This window comes from Leucopleurus acutus, assembly GCF_964270905.1.
Source record: "Leucopleurus acutus genome assembly, chromosome: 2".
Lineage (NCBI taxonomy): Eukaryota > Metazoa > Chordata > Mammalia > Artiodactyla > Delphinidae > Leucopleurus > Leucopleurus acutus.
Window position 1 is genome coordinate 25829106 of NC_139143.1, and position 23188 is coordinate 25852293.

The 23188-nt window shown below is 42.7% G+C and overlaps 1 protein-coding gene across 2 annotated transcripts in view; it reads left to right on the forward strand.

Moving 5' to 3' along the window:
* Positions 1–23188, forward strand: part of SMYD3 (SET and MYND domain containing 3) — a 708690-nt gene that overhangs the window by 544454 nt on the left and 141048 nt on the right. For both annotated transcript variants that reach the window (XM_082833475.1, XM_082833476.1), the window contains 3 exons: positions 12450–12517; positions 14068–14170; positions 20505–20615. In XM_082833475.1, coding sequence (XP_082689601.1) covers positions 12450–12517; positions 14068–14170; positions 20505–20615 — 282 coding nt within the window. The remainder of the gene's footprint in view (positions 1–12449; positions 12518–14067; positions 14171–20504; positions 20616–23188) is intronic.

A 23188-nucleotide genomic window follows, 5' to 3' on the forward strand; every position in this document is an offset into this window, starting at 1 on the left:
AGAGCAGATTCACCCAGAAGAAGGGAGTAGCAAAGGAGATAGAGGAGGTGGGGGAGAAGGAGGGTTGCAGAGGGAGAGAGGGATACTTATGAACCACAGTGGTTTGTAGGAACTCAAAAGTAAGCAGGTAGAATTAACACTATCAAAGGTAACACTCCGTCCACCTAGCTTGTGGTAGGCATTCCCACGTCACAGTTTCCATCTTGTTCTCTCACTTGCTCAGCGCAAATTATCTGAGTTGTCAGTTTATGAGTATTTTCCAGTGCCAGCCTCAGTACTGAGCCTCTAAGCATGTGTTGGGCTCGGAGGAGGAGGCCATGGTGAATCAGTTGTATGTCTTTCCTCAAGTCCATTTATCTATTCAGAAAATACTCATGGAGGCTTACAGTATGCCAGACACATTAGTAAGTGCAAGTGTAGAAAATATCATGATTTATTTGCCTAGCCTCCTGGTAAGGAACACTTGGGTCATTTGCAGTTTTTGTGTTTACAAAGGATGTTACTATGGACATTTTTCACATATGTGCCTCCCAGAGCTCCTTTGCAGGAGGTTCTCTTAGGTAGTGAAAATGAATGAACTACAGCTACACACATCAATGTTTGCGAATCTTAGGAGCATAATGTTGAACCAAAAAAACAAAAACAAACACATGCAAGTTGCAACCGTCAACGCGGTATGATTCTGTTCATAAGAAACCAAAAGCGTGCAAAAATAAACAATATGTTGTTTAGGGATACATGCATATGGGATGAACTATCATAAAAACAAGGGAATAAGAAACACAAAATTAAGATTTTGATTATCACTGGAAGATGGAGAGGGAATGAGTGAGATGGGGGGAGCACAAAAGCTCTTGTACTGTTCTACCAATATGGGAAGCTCTAGGTAATTTCTGTTTATTCAGTGGGTAAATGGAACCTTGACATAGATTTATATTAAGTATTATATTTATATTTTAAATATGTATTTAATTTTTTATTTAAAATATTTTTAAAGGGAGGTGTGGATCATGACCTCAAGAAATTTATGGATTATTGAAATAGAAAAGACATATTAGCAAGTAAATGCCACAAAGTGCTTAAGAGATGTAACTCGTTGTATTCAGCTGCTTATAGTCTAGTATAGAGATTGATTTTACAAAATTAGCTTCAATTCAAAGTAGAATGTGATAAATGCTGTATGAATAAAGGCTAGGAGAGTATAGAAAAATAAAATTAATAGGTTATAAGAAAGCTTCTTGAAGGAGTTGCCACCTAAGCTGGGTCTTGCAGGATGAATAAAATTATGAGCAACTCAGATCGTGAGGGAAGAATTTGTTTAAAGAGGAAACAGTGTTAACAAAAACATAACACCACCTGAGTACAGGACACAACTGAGGGATGACAAAGAGACCAGTGTAACTGAAACAGACAGTGAGGGCTGAGTGTGGTGGAAAGGAGGGATGAGGATAGATTGAGGACCTTTAATGTCATGCTAAAGAATTTTGTCCTTATTCTGCAGCCAGTAGGTGGATCTCATATTTCTCTTTATCTGGTGGCAGTTTAAAGAATGGAGTGGAAAAAGATGGGTGGGAGGGGATGCAGAGAGCCTACCTTGGAAAGTTGCAAAAAAAAGATCGTTGAAGGTCCAAGAAGTAGTGGAAATGGAAAGAAAAGGATGAATGTGAGAGGTGATCCAGAGATATGACCTGACTGGTAACTGAATCTGGAATGAACTACCACTTGCCTTAGCTTACCTTTTTGCCTTGGTTCTACAGTGACTCCTGTATCTGTCTCATTTGATCTGCATCCTTGATTTATTTAATTGCCACTGAACAGCAGCTCAGGAAAAGAGTTACCAACTGCATTTTACCTAGCATCTTTAAAACACTCGTCTGGGAAAGATTAGCAGTATGTGACCACTACAAATATTTATACCAGGGCAAATGTGTAAAGTCTAAGGAGAAATATACTTTTCGTAATTACAGTGTTGATCTCTCAGGATTTGACCACTTATCTCTGATTTAATCACATCCCTGCATTAACATGTAAAGGTATTATGCCTAATGTGTTACATGGTAGTTTCTTTTCACTTAAAAGTATTGAGGCAGAAGGTAGATTGTCTGTCCCCCGCCCCGCCCCCGGGAAAGCAATTGGAGATTGGTTCTCTGTGGACCGATACTCCAAGATGAGAACAGCAAGACAATTGAGAGAGGAGGCTGGGCCCTGCCCAGATAGAAGATAAGAGACCACATATTTATCATTCTTGAAGTCAAGAAGACCTTCCCGACTAGAAAGGTCCTTGGAGATCAAAAAGGGAGGGGGCGCCACCCCATAGTAAGGCCTACCCATAGGCCTCTTCGATAGAATCCATCATGGCTGAGAGATGTACTCGCACACATGGGAGGATCCTGAGATATTACCAAATACGGACTATGAACCAGGCAAATCAGAATGATTGGCCAAAGGAAACCCAGAAGAAATGCCCCATATAAGTGATTTAAACTACCAGGAGAGTGCGACTCTCTCTTTGAGTCTGCCCATGTGTCTATCCACACGTACTACACTCTTTTTTTCTCCTAATAAACACTTTACTTGTTTCACAACTTTCCATCTTTGTGGGAATTCTTTTCTGCAAAGCCAAAGGGCCAGGGCTTTGTCACTGACCACTTGTCTAGCGGCTAGGATTTGGTCCTCTCACTGCCGCGACCCAACCTCAACCTCTGGCCGGGAACTGAAACCCTGCTTCAAGCCACTGCAGGCCAAGGCCACCCAAGATCAGTATTACATCCGTTAGCTCTTTTATTTTTAATTATTCAAGGTAAAGAGGATTATTGTGTCCAAAAACATTAAACAGAAAATCTTTTTTTCTTAATTTCAACAAAAATCATTGTTGAAAATGTTTCTAAAGTTCTATTGGCCTTAGTAGGTGCAATTTACTAAACACATTTTAACCTTACTTTGTGTTGAGCTGCTAGGCTTCATCTGTGATATGTAGCACTGTGGTTGAAGAACAGGCCACAAACTAATCACAGAATATAATTCAGAAACTATAAGCAGAGTTTTTGTTAGTTTCGTTCTTTAAAACTGAGCCCTACATGTGAGCTCGTTTTCTTAAATTTTCTATCCCTACCTCCTCTGCTCAGACTAATATCCTGAAAAAAATTTTTAGTTTATTTAAAGATTTCTTATAGTTGGAGTCCAGTATATCAATGTGTAGACAAGTTTCCCAATGTAGTAAATTTAAATATGGAAGAAAAAAAAATCTCACCTTACTTTGTTTCTTTCTCCTAATACACTGATAATAGTTTATATTATGACCAAAGAGGTCTAACTATCTTGAATTCCTCTTTGGGGAAACAACACTTTCCCCAAAGGTATTTATTTTTATCACTTTCTGGGATGTTTTGGGGATTTCATGATTACATGCCTACCAAGTTCCTTTGTTTTAGATTCTTATTCCTGCTCAGCCTCTAATTGCTACCTATTCTATCTAATAACTGGCTTTCTGTTTTGATCCTAGTGCCTTACTAAAACTAAAGATATTTAGTCTTCACCTTGATATAGCGTCTAGGTATGTGCTGACCCCTGCGTAAGGAAAGGTAGTTGGATATATTAAGAAGGCTTTGACTGGGACGTGACACGCTCATCTGGGGAGTTGAGGCTCATTTAGGAAGAGTTTTTACAGCCCTCTGCTGTTGTGTGTAGCCAATGCTCTATCTGCCTCGAGCTTAGCGAAAACTTGCTCTGTCTACACTGTACTACGAAACATATCATTAGAGCATGTTGACTTTCAATGTTTCTTTTGCACAGAATGCTAGCCATGGTGGAAGCAGGGAGGGACACCTTTCTTTAGTCATTAGCAGGAGCATCTGGGGAGCCTGTATCACAATCTGCTCATAGAACAGTGGGAACAGTGGTGCCCATCACCCAATACTCTCCCCGTTTACCTATAAGCTGCCTCTTTATTGATTTGCTTCTGAAAATAAACTCTCTGATTTATTGGACTGAATTATTATCAGGCAGCCATGTCAAATCATTGTATCTTTTTTCTATCCTTGTCAATCTTTTATTTTTTTCATGACAAGCCAAGTACATACTGGCAATCAGTAATTCTTATACTTCTCTTTACTGTGAGTCTTTGAAACTTGTTTATTGTCAACTTACTGTTTCCTTAATCTTCTTTTCATGCCTTTTTCTTTTCTATTTCATTTTTGCTCCATTTCCTAAAATGATCCTTGCATTTCAGTTTTTTTGGACTTCTCTTTTACTGATACTGCTTTGGTTTATTTTTTCCTTTCAGATATGCTTTACAGTAAAAATCTTCACTTAGGGATGTTTGTGTGTTATTTTCTTTGAAACCAAATTTCTTTTCCTGCCATTGATTTAACTAAATTTTTTCTGCAAACTTCAGATTAATTCTCATTTGGACTGTTATGCTATTCACTGTCTCTGAATTCAAAGTTGGAAGCCTCACTTATGCAAATTCATTTATATTTGCTTTAATTATCAACTCTGTTTCCTTTAGTGAATATGTTCTGTTTTGCATTTAGATGTTGCTGGAAAATGAGGAGAGAGAATATGCAAAATAGGCTGGAGGGAAAGAAAGAATCATTTGGAATTTTATTTTTTATTTAAAAAAATCTAATTAAATCTGTGTAACTTAAGAAAAGGAAAACTTGACTCTTTTGTGATCATGAAGGTGGACTGTTGAATCTCACAAATTAGGAAGCTCGAATGTTTCTTCTTTGTGGAGGCAACTCTGAGAGTGATCATTATAAAGGACGATGCAAAGGAAGTGAGGAGTTTTAATGGCCAGATCACAGGCAGCATATTCTGATTTTTAATAGTTAGGTTTTGTCTATGGTCATCTAAAGGTATTCTTAAAAAGATATCTGAAGAGTATATGAAAATTGTGATAAAATGAACATTGAGTGGACAATTTACTCTCAGATATTTGTATAACCAAGGAATGCAGTGGGCTCTTGGCCACCAAAGACCCTGGCTGGTGCTATAGAAGATTACCCACTCCTTGGCATTTAGGTAACAAGGATGTTGCAGAAGCAACGTGCCCTGGTTTTCTTCAGGTCCTGTGTAGTTTCTGTATACGTCTTTGTATGTCTTTCTTCAGTTCCTTACGTGTTGTCTTGAAGGCCAGTACTCTCCTTGAAAAATAACCAGCTAAGATTCCGGAGCATACAATACGTATCTGTATGACTTGTCAGGATAATGATGAGTGACTTTGAAATCCGTCTGCAGTGTCTCTACCCAATGTATCCTCATAAACGCTTTCACTTGGTTATTTAGAGAGAACTATGTGGTAGGTGGGGGAAAATGTGAACTTGGGTTTTAAAGTAACTAATTTAAATTCCATTCCAGGGAAAATTGCACTGCTTAACTGAGTACTGAAAGAAGATACTGGGAACATATGTGCATTAGGTCACCTCCAGAGCATAGCCAGATTTGGCAAGACCATTGACTTGGCGCAAGCGATGTAACTTTATACCGGGGTTGTACTTCGGGTTTTGAGTGACTTATGGTAGTCTGTTTTATGATGACTGATTCAGAGGATGGCGAACAATGAACTGACAGTGGTGAATGCCTTTGGGTGATGCTAAGAGTCTCCCAACCCAGAGCAGCCCAGTCTGTTAGTGGGAGGGTTTCTGGGAGGTCAGAAACTCAGGGCCTGATGTGGCTGTGCTGACACAGACGTCCTGTATGTCCCCCAGTACCCTCTGTATAGACCTCTATTTACATTCTTCCGGGAGCCTGGAGCTGTACATAGTGATGTTGTATTTCATTAATCCCAAGGTTCATATTTTTCACAGTTTTACCTCTCTGAAATTGGAATCTCTTTTACGACTAATAGCATAATATAGTTTGTTAGTGGTTTTTCTTAGTGGTGCATAATATAATGGTGCATCTTACTAATTCTTGAGTCTGTCTTATAGTTGATGAACTGGGTAATAATAATGATTTTGCTACTATTTACCAAGCTTCCCGTGTGCCAGGAGCCATTCGGAGGCCTGCATGTATTATCTCACTTAATCTGCACAATTCCTCAGGATTATAGCTTTCTGGTAAATTCTGGTCTTTTATTTTTGGCTTTTCCTAATCTAAACTAATGGGCCAATAGTGTAGAAATGCAGACACGTAAGTTAGCACATTTCACCCCACATAAAAAATACAGATTCCCTATGTTTTTAAATGTGATCAGGTGCGAAGGCAGAAGGCATCCGTGAAACAAGAGACCGCAATCATGCTTATTTGGGAGGAAGATGGCAGGAGGGCCATGTGGGAAGGAAGAGTTTTTTCCGTACTCTGTCTCAGATCCTTCCCTGTGTGAATGCCTACAAATACCGTGACAGTCACGTGACAAGGTATCAAGGCCTCCTTTTCTCCTTCTTCCTTAGCTGCTTCCTCTTTTGTAGCTGATTGATCTTTCCAGCCTGTATTGGGGAGCGAGCATCCCTTTCTTTGTGGCGCTAATTTGGTAAGGGCGGCTGGCTGCAGTCAAACAATGGAAGAGTGGAAACTTCAAAGGCCACCCATTTTAATTTACGTCTCCCAGCTGGTCTTCAGTAATCCCCAGCAATCCTTCGTGTGAATGATCAGAGGGTGGGGGGGCCAGTGCGCCACCCAGGGCCGTGGAAGACCAGCCGTCTCATGTGTTTCTAAATTGAGCTGACAGATTAGAGTGCTGCCCTGCGTCATTGCAACTTGTATTTTGACAGAGTGACTTGCAAAGAGATATGGCCAATAGTCAGGAAAATAATCTTTGGCTGAGGGAGGCCAAACTTTGTCAGAACTGGAGAGAAATGTGACATTTTTTACATTCTTATTTCACTTGGGTCACCAGGCAAAGTGGTGAAAGGGGTAGTTTTTGCTCCTTGCTGGCGGTGCCTTGGTGCATAATAGGCCCTTAATAAATGAGTGAATAAATCTCTAATTCTGAAGGCCCCGGCTACAACACTGTTCCAGACCTCGCCTTTCGCTTACCCCCTTCTCCCAATCTGTCCTGTATGTAATTCCTTCGGGCCTGAGTTTCCTGCTAAGACAAACTACATTCTGCTGCTTTGTGAGAGCTGGTGAACGTGTACCAGAGAATAGCACACGTATTTCTCTTAGCTTGCTTTTCCTCGTCCTTAAAATGAAGCTAAAGTACTAATAGCTTGTTGGTGAGAGGCTGGAGAAGTAGACAAGATAAGATGAGAAGGCCTTCAAAGGGCACCACAGAAATGTCAGGTGTCTCTCAGGCTACACATTTGGCTTTAGTAAAGGCTTTTCTGTGCTGGAAAACTGTGAGTTCAGTAGTAGGATTTTCACACAGCCTCAGCAAGTGGTGGAGGGAAGCGTTGAGGTCATCCCTACCCAGGCCGCTCTCCACCCTGGCCTGCGTTCAGCCCTTCCTACATCTCCTTTCTGGTTCTTTTTCTTTGCTTGCTTTCTTTCTTTTTTTTTAATTGAAGTATATCCTTCCTGGCTCTTCAGAGAAAACAATTAAATCATGGTATTTTAGGTACTACTATCTTTAATACTACTGTGCCTTTTTTTCTCCTCTCCACAGCATGGAGTGAGGAGAAGACACATTTTAGAGGTTTGTGAGTCTTTTTAAACCAAGAAAGAAATGTGGTGGGTATTTTCTACAATCTGTGTCAAAACCCTAGACCCCTATTCCTTTTACTTATTGGTGTTTACTTTGTAATAGCTACTATTATCAGATGTCACCACCTTTAACTTTTGAAAGTCAAAGGGGTCTGTGTAGGTATTAGGTTTATGCCAGTTTTCCTCAATCTAAGGAACCAGATTTTTAGGGTTTATAATTAAGTTGATTTTCTCCCACTGTGTCACATAAGGAATAAGAAGTTTGAGTTACACTCGTGACTCCAGATTCCAGGTACCTCCTCTGGCATCTGCTCTTCAGTGAGCCTTCACTGACCTGCCCCAGCTGAGCTAGCGACCCCTCTGCTGGGCACTAGTACAGTTCGAATGTTGTTAACTGACTAATACAGCTGTCTCCCCTGCTGGTCTCAGAGTCCTTGAGGGCAGTGTTCTGACCTTGTATCTTCTTATAGTTCCAGAACCTAGTCTGTGTAAGTCACTGTGACCTCCTACAACTATGACTTTGTTGTAGGAAGGAATGGAGATGGGGAGAGAGAGAAAAGTGAGAAGGAGAGGAGGATGTTAAGAGAACTTTTTTTTTGGCTGTATGGTGATGATTGCCTTGGTTTATTTATACATTTTTTTATAATTTTATATTTTACATTTTTAAAATAAATTTATTTATTTATTTATTTTTGGCTGCCTTGGGTCTTCGTTGCGGTGCGTGGGCTTCTCATTGTGGTGGCTTCTCTTGTTGCCGAGCACGGGATTTAGGCACGTGGGCTTCAGGCACGTGGGCTTCAGTAGTTGTGGCTCACGGGCTCTAGAGCGCAGGCTCAGTAGTTGTGGTGCACGGGCTTAGTTGCTCCGCGGCGTGTGGGATCTTCCCGGACCAGGGCTCAAACCCGTGTCCTCTGCAATGGCAGGCAGATTCTTAACCACTGCACCACCTGGGAAGTTCTGCCTTGGTTTATTAACAATTCTATATAGAAGTCACAAAGGCTAACAAAGTCACTAATATTAAACAAACAGTTTTTGAACACAGTGTGTCAGACATGTCTGAGCCAGGAGGAAAAAATGAATAATGTAGAAGTTCTACTCTCTTGGAAGTCAAGTATACAGAAATAGCTGTAATATCCTGTGCCAAGTGTGGGAGTGAGTATGTGGACAGCATGCAGGAACAAAGGCCAAGGGGTCTCCCTCCCCAGCCGGGTGAGACCGGAGACCCCCCAGGAGAGAAGACTTTTCAGAAGAGGCTGGGAAGAGACTGGAAGATTTGATCAGGACCAGATCCAAGCCCAGCAGTCAGCTTCTCTCCCTCGCCCGGGGCTTGTCTATCTTTTTAAAGCTCATGCTTCTATATTGCTTTCCAACTAAGTAGTCCCACTAACTAGCCAAGAAGAGTCTATCAGACTTTACTTTCAGCAATACACGTTATAGAAGAAAAGATGTATTTAATCTGCCTTTCAAATCCCCTCCTCTTCACATTCTGATGAACTCTGAATGGGACAAGGGGTCTTCCCTTACGAATCTCTGTAGGGCACTACTGAAGTGGTGCAGGGTGCATGCCGGTGTTTCATCATCACCAACTCAGGCGCCTGGTCAGGAGAGAGGCTGGGAAGAGTACCATTTATGTATTCATTATGCTGTTTAATTTAATATGGTACCAGAAGAAAGGGCAAATAATCACATCGTGTCCTTGCATTGAAGTCTCACCCATCTGTTGTGTATCTGTCTGTTTGTAAGAGTGGCTGGTGGAAGCGGGGAAGGACTGATTACCTCTTAGAGAAAGGGTTGGGGTGCGGGTGGGAATGAAGCCATGGTTTATTTTCTCTTTTACTTGCTTCTATATTTCTGAAAATAAAGGAGCACACCTTGAGAGATCACAAGAGAGACTGTCTAACCTCAGAATCTAATTTCTTGCATCCTCTGGACTACGTAACCAGAGTTGTGACTCTCTAGTCTGGTGTCCTTTCTTTCCTGGCTTCCGCTCACGTGGGTCATTGGGCAGTGTCCAGGGATTGGGTAGGCTTGGGAAGCCACAGAAGGATTGACCCACTGAGATGCTCCCTCATCTGTGGCCACTGCTTGCTAGAAACAGCTCCAGGCACTAGTCCCCAAAACACCTTGGTGCAGGCCCGTGCAGCTTGCAGATGAGTCATGCACACTTCACGTGCTCTAATGTGAAATACATGCTTCTGGGGTTTCAGTCCCTGAGATGTCAAGTATGATCAGTATGACAAACCCTCGCCTGCCAAATTTTCTCCTGGAAAGAATATTCACCTTAATTTCTACATAGTGAGCATAACCTCAGCTCACACTTGAATTTATCTTTCGTTTGGGGATTACATTAAGCAGTGGGTTAGTGTTCAGTATTATCTTTCACGTGGAATATTTTTCTGCAGTTTTCTTTTCTCCGTGAACTTGATGGAAAATCAATTAACTTGATTTGAGGCACACACTGCTGTATTCAATTCAGCCTCAGTCAGGTGATACTCACCACCTAGCATAGTTCATTTAGGAATTTAGTACTGAAACTCAGAAAAATTACAGTGAGGAATACTGGCACTGCCCACGGGTAGATTTTTGCTCCAATTACATGGAAAGAGAATGGTGAAACTAGATTATCAGGTAAGAGAACATTTTTAGAAATTCGAGTTGAACAAAAGAATCTTTAAGTGTGCTCTGTGGGAAAAAGTTGAATTCATTGTGATTATAAACTTTTTGGATAAGAGCATGACTAAATGAAATTTTTAGCAGAAAAGACTCTTATGTCAGAGCTATGGAAACCTACAACAATATTCTATAATAAGTTAAATTTTATAATTTAAGAATATCATAGTAGTTCTGAGCCTCAGGATGTGGGAGGGAAGTTAAACAATGGAAATCATGTTCCAGGGCTTTATATTTTTATACATACTTGACAGACATCTATAGTAAGTGCTTTTTTCATCAGATGACTTATAAGGAGGTGAAATGCTAGGTAATATCCTCAGGGAAAGAACAATGGGCAAATTTGTGAATATCATTCCTGTTTTGCTTTCGATTATCAAGGACAGCTGTTGAAGATATAATAAGTTCTGCTCTGAGTAAAGCCCTTAGAAAAATGAAAATATGGGTGGATTTTAGAAAGCAAACATTTTATCTAAAGGGGCTTCATTCTGTGAATCCTCATTTGCTAACATTTGGTAGTTTGACCTTGAAAAACATGTAAAATAGGAAGCACAATTTTATGATTGCTGTTCCCTCAGTTATGACATTGGCCTTGATGTTGATTTTAGCCTTGGCAAGTCAATGCTGAGTATTCTGTATGTCGAGTGTACACTATTTGTGACCACAGCTTGAAATGTGACAGACACTTTTAAAGTTGTGGGAACAGTACTTGAATGTACCAGGGTCTAGAAGGACACATGTCCAAGTATATTGTGATATGGGATGTGATAAAGTAGTTTACCTAAGTAAGATTGTTTTATTTATTACCTAGCTTGTACAGTAAAATACATTTGCAAAATCAATAATATTCATATAACATAAGGACAGAATTTTAATTTGTCCATTTAACAAGTGATATACATAGTTTAATTTGCTTTAAATTAGTTTTGTACACCCCCCCAAAAAAAGCATTATTTATCAACACATAGATTTTTTTGTGTGTGTGTGTGGTACGAGGGCCTCTCACTGTTGTGGCCTCTCCCGTTGCGGAGCACAGGTTCCAGACACGCAGGCTCAGTGGCCATGGCTCACGGGCCCAGCCGCTCCGCAGCATGTGGGATCTTCCCGGACCGGGACACGAACCTGTGTCCCCTGCATCGGCAGGCGGACTCCCAACCACTGCGCCACCAGGGAAGCCCAACACATAGATTTTTAAATGAATGTTTTTGGTTTGGCCTTAGATAGCATCATGGTTTCATGACCTGATGTTTACCATTACTATCATTTACTTTTTAAAAACCAGTCAGATTAGATTTTATAATTTTCATGTTCTGTTTCTAAGTGACAAGGTAAGAGAGAAGGTTTGGGGTGACTGGGTGCAAGCACATTTCAAATAACACACTGCAGGGACTTCCCTGCTGGTGCAATGGTTAAGAAACCGCCTGCCAATGCAGGGGACACGGGTCCGAGCCCTGGTCCAGGAAGATCCCACATGTTGCAGAGCAACTAAGCCCGTGCACCACAACTACTGAGCCTGCTCTAGAGCCCACGAGCCACAACTACTGAAGCCGCACTCCACAACAAGAGAAGCCACCACAAGAGAAGCCGGTGCACCGCAATGAAGAGTAGCCCCCGCTCGCTGCAACTAGAGAAAGCCTGCACGCAGCAATGAAGACCCAACGCAGGCAAAAATAAATAAATAAATTTATAAAAATAAATAAATAAATAAAATCACGAAGAGAAGTAAATCTAACACCTGGCACATATTCTTTAAAATTTCTCTTTCTCTTTCCTGCTCCATCCCTATTATTTACTTATTTATGGCCACGTTGGGTCTTCATTGCTGCACGCAGGCTTCCTCTAGTTGCGGTGAACGGGGGCTACTCTTCGTTGTGGTGCATGGGCTTCTCATTGCGGTGGCTTCTCTTGTTGCGGAGCATGGGCTCTAGGGCACATGGGCTTCAGTAGTTGTGGCTCGTGGGCTCTGGAGCGCAGGCTCAGCAGTTGTGGCTCACGGGCTTAGTTGCTCCACGGCATGTGGGATCTTCCTGGACCAGGGCTCCAACCCGTGTCACCTGCATTGGCAGGTGGATTCTCAACCACTGCGCCACCAGGGAAGTCCCAAGGATCCTACATTTTATTTTGAAAATTTTTGTTCTCTTGCCTGTGAAGTTTCTTAGGTGACTGGTAATCCTGTCTCCCCCTTGTTTTTACAGGTGATCTGCAACTCTTTCACCATCTGTAATGCAGAGATGCAGGAAGTGGGTGTTGGCCTGTATCCTAGGTATGGTGGATGGCATTTCATTTACTGGAAGAAGGAACTTTAATTCCCACCCACCTCCCCAACCTTTTAAAAGTAGTTAGAAAGGCTGTTACAAGCAGCTGCTTCAAGAGCCGCGCTTGAAACTTAATGATAAGTTACAAGAAAACGGAAAATGTGAAGTTTAAAAAAAATAACAGAACGTTTTATATCCCCACATTATATGCCATGGTATGAACAAAGAGGTATACCACAGACCTAAATTCTTGTTCTCAGGAACTTTGGGGTAAAAAGTTGGGGATTGTGGGTGCCAATAAACCATCAGGCTGAGATTTTGTTATTCCCCGACCCTTCTGGGCCGATGCACATGATCGTTTCACCAGACCTGCTGTACTGCACCAGTCGGGTTCATTTGGTCTTTCCGCTTAGCGTACTCTGAGCCCCGTTGCTCCAGGAGGCGAGAACACTTTCAGGCTCTGGCCTTCTGAAGCCTTCTCTCCAGCTATCTCTGAGGTGATCTGAATCACTGAGCTACTAGACTGTCCTTCCACAAGCACTCCAGGGTCACTCCTAGTTTCATTTTGTTTTCATGCTATTAGGGTCCTAATACAAATAGGGTCTTTCTTATAATTAACTGTGAATCTGAGAATTCAGCTTCTTATTTCTCACGAGTTCAACTACATGTCTATGCTATGGGTCCTCAAAAAGCAGTAACATAGACTAGGTCAGAGCATGGGCTCTGAGTTCAGACCACCCGGTTCAAATTCAGTCACCATTTACTAGTTATGTGTCCTTGGGGAAGTCATTTAACTTCCATGTGTCCGTTTCCTCATCAGTAAATGACCCTCAGAATGTTATGGTGATGGTTAAATTTGATAAACATGCTCAAGTGCTAAGAAAGTGGTTTCTACATAGTGATGCTTACTTATAGTTATTTCTAACTGTAAATGTGGTGGCAGCTTAAATCCATTCCCTCCCCAGATGGAAAAAACAAATGTGCCTCCAAGGTAATAAAATGACTTGGCCACGGCCCAGAATGCATGAGGGTCTCCTTAGCGAGATAAACCTAGCGTTCTGTTGCAGAGGAAGTACTCCTAATTATTCTTCAGTGTAGCTGTGCATGTTCTCGTGAAGGTGGCAGTTCCTCCAAAGGAGCTTGACAAATGCGGTCCTGTGTGGGAAGCTCAGTGGTGTCTTGGCGGAGGTTTTAACTGCCGTATCCCATTATCTCAGAAATTATTCCTTTGCAGGTCAGGTTTTTTTCCCCATCTTCATGTTGGGTTGCCTTACTGGCTGGTATAATGAGACAACTACCTCCCCTCACCCATCCCCCAGAAGGACTCAGAATGTTTTTATTAACAAACTTCCCTAATGAGCTCCGTCTTGGGGAGCGTTTCACTTCACAGGAAGTGGGCTAGAGGCCCCAGAGCACTCAATCCCTGGTACACTGTCAACCTTACCTGTCCCCCTGCCCCTAAGCTGAAGTGTTTTTTGCCCACAATAGTCGTTATGTTTAGATATTTGACTCCATCTACTGGGCCACGATGGTCTCTCCTTTTTTTTCTTTCCTGCAGTATGTCTTTGCTCAATCACAGCTGTGACCCCAACTGTTCAATTGTGTTCAACGGACCCCACCTCTTGCTGCGTGCAGTCCGAGACATTGAGGCCGGAGAGGAGGTAAGGAACCCGTGTTTCCCACTGGCTGGGCTCCTTTTCCATCAAAGACCCTCTCAGCAAGGCCCTGCCCTAAAGCCAGTTGTGCCTGAGGGGCAGCTTTTCATTGTCCTTCTGCCAAGGAGAAGATGTATAACACCTCTACCCAGCGACTCATTTATCCATCACCTCTCCCAGATTATAGATGAGCTAACGTTTTTTTTTTAATCACCATTTTTCTGGATGATGACAGTTCCTGTTGTATGTGTGTGGGGGAGAGGTGTGTGTGTGACAGAGTGTGTGTTTTGTGCGTATGACAGTTCAGCGGCCCCTCACATCTCTGCAAGCGGTCATCTTTCCATAGGCAGGGAGGGCAGCCCAGCTTGTGAATGAGATCCCAAGGGCTTACTGATTCCCAAGGTCCCTAATTGCATTTCAGAGGTGACTCGTTTTTACCTTCGTGTTAAGAAAGCAAACGAGTTTTACTCTTTCAGGTTGTCGTTGGACCTTTACAAACCTATCAACGTCAGCATCTCTGGGTAACTGTCCACGCAAAGATGTAAAGGGAATAGGGGACAGGAAGTGTGACCTCCAGCAATGAACTGGCCTTGACCCTTCCAGTTTTACAGGCTGCCCAGCCAGCCTCTTTTGATGAGAGGAGCCTTCTCAGAAGTCCGAGGTCTCACAAGACAGCTGCAGGTGGGCTGCTCCAGGGCTGCTGAACCTGATCCTGACAGGGTTTGCACAGTTACTACCCAGAATTCTGGGTTATAGATATTTACGCTTTTTAGAACCCAGTTTCCTTCTACCTTCCAATTTGCTAAAGTGGATATTTATTGCAAGGAAAACAGACCATCATAAGCTTTTATTGCACTTATGCAGCACTCAGCCAATAAAACCTAAACTCAGAGGTACCATATTTTATGTAGACAGGGATTTGGCTTTGATAAGACTCGGTCCAAACTGATTTTCAACTGAATAAGCTGTCTCTTATACAGCCACTTACTGAATTTCCAATTTTTAGGATCAGTGTAGTTGGTACACTGGGATACCTGTCAACAGTATATAGAATTTAGATTTTTTTCCTTGGGTCCTGTGTGACCTCAAGGCAGGTAAGAAGGGGGGACCACTATCCAATTTCAACATTTTTGGGAGCTGAGGGATGGCTGCCTTTTGATAATGATGGTGGTGTTCTACTAAATTTAAAAAGAAAAGGTAACCTGACAAGCAAACAGAAAAACTATTGGAAACAGTTGGACTTTTCAGAAACAACAAAGAAATCTCTTTATATCTTTTTTCCTAGGCTTGGCTGCCAGTTCTTCTCCCGGGTTGTTTTTCATTTAGTTGAAAAAACACTGTCTTTTGGTGCTTATTTCATGTCCTTCTCTTTCCATCTCTGGAGCAGCAAAGAGAGAATTCTCCCTATAAGTCCTTTTTATACCAGCTTGTTCAGAAGATAGGTTTCTTTCCCTACCATTATACACGTCTTGGTGCATGACGTTGTCTCTGCTCAGTTGCTCCCCTTCTGTCTGCCCACCATTTCTACCTGTCTTAACATTATACACCTCTCAAGGCCCTCTCAAACGTCATGTCTTCTGTAAAGCGTTTCCTGATTTCTCAAATTAAAAGATCTTTTCTTCTGAGCTCTCTCTTACAGCGGTTATTAATATTTCTTTGGCACTTATTCCAGCTCTTTTGGTGACTTCTCCACTCAGGTGTGAGCTTCATGAAGACAGGCAGTTGTGTCTTACTGTGTCTCCTTTAGCACCCAGCACTTTGCCTTACAGCCCAGGAGGCATTCAGTAACACTTCGTTGGGTTGACTTTCTGTTAAATCGAGCATACATGGTGTAAAGACCAGCAGTGTTTCTCACTGAGGGCGCTGTTGGCATCCCGGATGGGACAGCTGTTCGCTGTGTACGACTGTTGCATCAGTGAGGGACTCCCGTGTCTAGTCCCTGCTCACTTCATGCTTGTAGCCACCCCAGTACTGAAGATACACCCTGCACACTTAAAACCGGCCCCCTGTGGTAGAGGTAGTGGAGAGGGAGAAAGGACATTTTGAGGTTAATTAAGAGGGACAATTCCTTTTTACTGTGCAGATACTGGCTTTTGTGAAATTGGATAAAGAAGGAAACGTAGAAGTTTTGTGTTGCAGCATCAACTTTGCCTTTTGGCCTTATTGCTCGTTAGGGCGCCCCCGGTTTTAAAATGTGCTATTTGGGATGGAAGTACCAGAATGCAGGCTGCACGAGAGAAGACCGGATAGCGCCTGTAACATAGAAACTCCTCAGTCTGTATTTGTTGAGTGAATGAATGAGGCTTGCTGGACACAAAACCAGAGGTGGCATAGAACCTTAGACCCATTTTGAAGCTACCACCAATCCTCAGGTGTGTCCCACGGGCCCCGGAAAGAAAGTAACACGAAAGCCAACGCATTGCCAGTTTGAGATGAGAACATTTCAAACCTCAGACAAGGAGACCTGGAAAATTACACAGGGTTCCACCCTAACAGAAATTTCTTACCTTTGTTTCTCTCCACATAAAGTCATCCTTTGGACTTTTTGCACCACTTCCCTTCATACCAGCACCACTTATAACACTTCGCTGTTTAAGGATTTTCACTGTGATGTTGAGTTCTGGGACTGTTTTGTGTCCAGCAGGGGGTAAGGGCTGCTTTTTGTTCTGTTTGTTTGTTTGTTCGTTTGTGGGGGGTTTTGGCTCTCATTCAGTACCTCCTACCAAGAGATGTGTGTATTATAGTTTAAGTCGTGGCTCACACGCTGGGTTGCCGATGGCTGTCTCTTCTGGGTTTTGTTAAGCTACGAAACACATGTTATCAGCTGACAGTCTTCAAGAACGTGGATCATGGAAGAAAGCTGGACAGTCCAGGCTTCCTGGTTTTTCCTGGTTAGAAGAGATTGTAGCTGTTACAAAGAATGCCACTGGATGCCGGTGTTTTCTGGAGCCACAGCAATTGAGAGAAATGTGATTTGCACAGATTGAGCACATATCAGTATCCCCAAGTATCAGTTTTCATCTAAAATGTTTTGGGATCGTAACGGTCTTCGTCTTCTCCCAGCCATCTCTATTTGCTAAGTCATTTAACAAATTCACTGCGTGCTTACTGGTATCCTGTACTGGGGTGGGCGTTGGGAATACAAAGATGAGTAAGACCTTACCTTGCCTTCAGGAATTCAAGGTGTAATTGAGGAAACTGACACAGAACAGAACACAATAATAGAATATGAAAACTAAAATAGTGTAAATGGGCACAGGGCTTTCTAGAAGTTCAGAGCAGGGACACTCGAGTGGTGGTAAGGATCAGGGGTGATGGGAGGGGATAAGGAAGGCTTCCAGAGAAGTGACTCCTAGACTTTTAAAGGATCCAGCGAGTTAAAGTTGGCTAAGACAGGAGCAGGCATTCTAGACAAAGACACAGGGGCGGGGCTTCCCTGGTGGCGCAGTGGTTGAGAGTCCTCCTGCCGATGCAGGGGACACGGGTTCATGCCCCGGTCTGGGAGGATCCCACATGCCGTGGAGCGGCTGGGCCCGTGAGCCATGGCCGCTGGGCCTGCGCGTCCGGAGCCTATGCTCCACAGCGGGAGAGGCCACAACAGCGAGAGGCCCACATACCGAAAAAAAAAGACACAGGAGCCAGGGACAGAATGGTGAATTCAAGGAACAGGAAGCTGTTCACATCAATAGACTGACAAATTCAGTTGTGACCAGCAGATGAGGGAATATGCAGGGACCAGACCAAGCAACCCATGGGGGCCTTATTGAGGATCTCAGTTCACCTGAAGGGTCTGTAACAGTGCCTGGTATATAGGATGCACTCATTAAATATTTGTTGGAAGGGAGGGGGACAGGAAATGGGGCATCACTGAAGAGTTTAAGCAGAGGAACGGCACGATGAGTTTTTCCGTGTGTAGGCAAGATTGGGAGAATGATGCATAATCCGGGCAGGAGGTGACAGTGGCAGCCTGAAAGACGGGAGATTCAGGTGGTGGCTTGTGATGGGGGATCTGAAGAATATATCTGTAAGCTAGAATTAGCAGAATTTGAAAACTGACTGGCTCTGAGGGTGTGATAAAGAGAAGAGACATGAATAACACTCAGGTTTGACTTTAAAGACAGGGAGGATTTTTCAAAGTCTATTTTCAATTGAGAGCCAGTATTAGAAAAATTTATAATTGTGACAATGTAATTCGAGAAACGAAGACCAAGTCTAATTTTAATTTGATCTTATTATCCACTCCAAAGTACATAATGAGAAGATGGGCTTCAGGGAAAAGGGGTTCACTTTGCCTTGAAATTTTCAAGTAAGCAACAAATTCAATATCCAGCAAATACCTTTCATGATATTACTCTAATGTTGGAATTGATTTACTGCATTTTCCATAAGAGCTGCACTAAAACGGCAAAGCCACGGTCAGTAGCATTAATATTTTAATGCAGTTTTGTTCTTTGCCATTAAAACATCCACTGATCAATGGCAAAGTTTCATATATATGTTCCCACTAAATGAGCCCTACATTTAGTGAGCAGATTCTCCATTAAAACTAGTGAGTCAACGAGTCTTTAATAAAGGTTTTTATCTTTGGTTGATAAAATGATTTAGCTGTCATTACTAGTTAGTAATCCGGCTTTTTTTTTTCCAAAAAAATATGAATAAAAATGTTTTTGCCGTTGAGACCTTCAGCTTTGATACAGTGTATTTTTGCAGACTTCAATGGCGTGAAAGAGGCATGGGAGGAACTGGACATTCTTCATTGGAGGAGGCGTATTTGAGCCAAGCCTGAAGGAGGAGGGAATTCTGAATAAGCTGAGAGTGGAGGAAAGGGCGTTGGCTGGTAAAGGCCAACACCATACACGTTGCATGGCGTGCCTTGTTTCAGCGGGTAGCGTTGTACATAATGGTGACAGATGGTAGGGTGTAGGGAGAGATGCGGAGTCTAGAAAGGCAGACAGAAAATCTTCTGGGGAAGCCTTGTGTATCCTTATCCTATAGGCAGGGAGAAACCATCAGAACTCTTTGCATAGAGAAATGACATGATCAGATATGAGCTATAGGAAGATCTCTCTTAAAGCAGCCTAGAAGATGCAATGTAGACTGACGGCAGCAGGGGGGCCAGTTAGAAAGCCATTGCACAGTCCAGGTCATGGTTCCAGGCAGTTACAGAACACTGAGGGAGCCGTAGGAGTCTCTTTTGGGGGTTAAATGAAATAACTAGTCTCCTGTTGCCCATTCACTGCCTGGCATGATCACTCATGAGTTTTGGCCCTTGTAATAGACTCCTAGGTTTGTCAAGCATATTTCTCTGGTGTGACAGGCCCTGCATTTGCTGGCTTCACACTGGGCCCATTGTAATCACCCGGTAAGTACTACCGATTAATCTGACCCGATAGCTGGGGCTGATGACTGAGAGCCATTGGGCTGGACTGAGGATTAGGGTCCTAGAGTTAACCCAAAAGGGAACACAGAGATCAGTGCGTTTCACCGTCTCACCTCATGTAAGGAAACTGGGCCCCTGAGAGCCTGATAATTCAAGATGAATGTGTATGCTGCCCCAGACTTCCTAACAGGCTGTTTCAGAAAGTGTGCTTAGAAATCGGTTGTTTGGAATTTAAGAGGAACTTGCCTGATACGGTGGCCCTTTGTACCTCAGAGGCAGCTCTGGCTTCGGTCATGAGGCAAAAGAAAGATTTAGGGAATTAAAAAGTGGCTGTGGTCTCAGCGGCAGGAACCCAGTTGTTACAGACTATTGCTTAGCGTGGGCTTGAGACAAAAATAAATAAATAAATGTATTGTAAAAATAAATAAATAAAAGCCTCACAAGTAAGGGAACTGTCTCCTAAGTTCCAAGATTCCAAATCTGGTTGACCCTAAATTCCATGAAGCAGCTCTAGGATTGATTAGGATTTAAGAGCAATCTGGCTACATAATCTGCCACCCATTTGATTGCCAGGATAAATTTGGCTTCTCTGATTGCCAGTGGTTACAAAATTTATTACCAAAACTTAGTAATATCAAACGTATAACAGCTCTTGATATTTTACTGTTTGGTGAATAAAAGATAAGGTGCAAAAGCATATAGAGTTAATGAGCCCAATTCTTTAAAATAAATATATGATACACGTGTGCTCACCACATCACAAAGACTGGAAGGTAATGCACTAACAATTTTACATGTGATTATTTGGGTGGAGAGACCAGAAGCTGTATCTTCTCTCTTACTTACACTTTTTGGTGTGCAATAAAAACGTGTTTTACTTTAATGATTCACAGTAATAGCCATTGGTTAAAGAAAATGATCGCAGCAGCCGTGTGACCCCTCCCCCTCTGGCCTCCGCAGCTCACCATCTGCTACCTGGATATGCTGATGACCAGCGAGGAGCGCCGGAAGCAGCTGAGGGACCAATACTGCTTTGACTGTGACTGTCTGAGATGTCAAACCCAGGACAAGGTATGTTGTGTGGAACCAGCTTGGAACACCTCCTGGGCAATGTCTGCGTGGTTTTTCAGAGAACTCTGCTTTTATTTCATTAATCCAGAAGTAAATGACCCTCAGTGCATAGCAGGAAACAAAGGTAAATAAAATATGCATATGTTTTATTTCCTGGAACTCTTATCACCCACCAGGCAGTAAAAGGTTTAATCTCAGGTAAGGATCCATGGAGTTTAGAGTCTAGAGGGAATGTAGGTGTAAAGCATGTAATTAAAAGGACACTGAATGGGCTTCCCTGGTGGCGCAGTGAGAGTCCGCCTGCCGATGCAGGGGACACGGGTTCGTGCCCCAGTCCAGGAGGATCCCACATGCCGCGGAGCGACTGGGCCCGTGAGCCATGGCCGCTGAGCCTGCGCGTCCGGAGCCTGTGCTCCGCAACGGGAGAGGCCACAGCAGTGAGAGGCCTGCATACCGCAAAAAAAAAAAAAAGGACACTGAAGGCCAGAGTGCTATTAGAGCCTGCAGCAAGAGGGTTAATTATGTTATGATTGGTAACAGCTATTGCTCAGTAGTGAACATCTCAAGTTTTGTCTAGTTTATTTCTTTCAAATTTCTTCTGTAAGCCTTTCTGCTGCACTACTTTATCAGATGGTGACCACTTATCTAGCAGCTTTTACTCTCTGAGAAATGAAGAAGATCCAAAATAAATGCCATAAAGATAAAGAATAAACTTTTCTCATATGAATCTTATACTTTCCTCACATTGAACCTATTTACTCTTAGTTTGCACACAATCAGGTTATCTAATGAAATCTTAACTTTTGTAGAGTGTTTTACGTTTGTTGGAATTCTTTTGTAATCATGATCTCGTTTGAACTTAATACTCATAAATTAAGAAACAGAACTCAGAAAGGTTCAGAAATGTGCCTCTGGGAGGGGATGAAGGAAAAGTGGCAGCACCAAGTCTCAAACACAGGTCTTTTGATAAAACTAATGCTCCCTCCCCTGGACCACAACTACCTGTGACTTCTGACACTGACATCGATGGAGAGAGGTAGTTGCTTTCACTGCATGCGAAAGGACCCTGAGCTCATTCCAAAGATGCAGGAGTTAGTGATCATGATTAGTTTTTCATTAAAAAGAGCTTTTAGAAAGAAGTGAACTGAACGGGAAAAGTTGGACCCATTGCTAATAGCTCCCCAAGATTCAGTCCACTTTAGTGTTCCCGTTTTGCAGTTCACAAACATTCCTGGCATCGTAGGGGATCCCCTGGGATTCCTCCTCAGATTACAACCTGGAATGGCAGGGAGCAAGCTAACTTCCCACCAGCATCCTTGGTTGGGAATGGGAAGGTTTTTGGATGTAGTGCCTCTTACATGCCATCTATATGGCAGACCCTCAATTTTTTTTTCTTTGAGTAAGTGATTGTTTTATTAAAGCTGGGGTCATGTTCACTTTTGGCTTATTGTTACAGTTGAAATCTGGGCTAAAATAGTATATTAGGAAAGAGTTTGGCTACACATAACAGATAACCTGACTAAAACTGGCTTTAGTAGGTGTGATGTGTTTTTCTCAAGAATTCTAGAGAAGCAGTCCAACATGGGAGCAGCTACTCATGGGTCTCATCACAGACCCAGAATCCTCCTGTGTTCCTCCTTAGCTAGGCCCTAGCATATGCTTTTGTCTTCACGGTGCCAGGATGACTGCTGCCCACAAGCCCTAGTCAGTACATCCAAGCTCTAGACCAAAAAAAAAAAGAAAAGAAGGGGTAATAAAATGCAAAGAACAAAGGGAAATCCTCCTAGGGATTTCCACTTATATCTTATGGGTCAGAGCTCTGTCACATACTACTGTAGGTGTAAAAGAGGCAAGGAAACAGAATTTTAGCTTTTCACTAGAAGAAGACAAGGGAGAAGAAAGCTGTGGATAGCTCTTCGGTAGCTGATCTACAGTGTCTATCATATCCGTTAAGACCGTTTTCTTTATTCCTTTGAGTTCAAAGTTTATTTGAGATAGGATTGTCCAGAGAAAGAGAACCAACAGGGTGTGTGTGTGGAGAGAGAGAGAGAGAGAGAGAGATTGATTGATTGATTGATTGATTGATTGATTGTAAGGATTTACCTCATGTGATTGTGGGGACTGAGAAGTCCCCAGATCTGCAGTTGGCAGGCAGGAGACCCAGGATTGCTGATGGTGTAAGTTCCAGTCTGAAAGCTGGCAGGCTGGAGACCCAAGAAAGCCAGTGTTTTGGTTTGAGTCCAAAGACAGGAAGAAACTGTTGTCCCACCTAGTCAGGGAGGAGGAGTTCTCTCTTACTAGTGGTAGGGTCAGCCCTTCTGTTCTTTTCAGGGCTTCAACTGATTGGGTGTGGCCCACCCACACTGGAGAGAGCAATCTGCTTTATTCAGTCAATTTATCCAAATGTTGATCTCATCCAAAAACACTCTCACAGCTACACCCAGAATAATATCTGACCAAATGTCTGGGCACCCTGCAGCCCAGTCAAGTTGACACATACCGTTAGCCATCACAAATATTGTGTTAGAGGTAGGCCAAGCTATATAATCAAAAAAGTACTTGAGGGTGGGAGG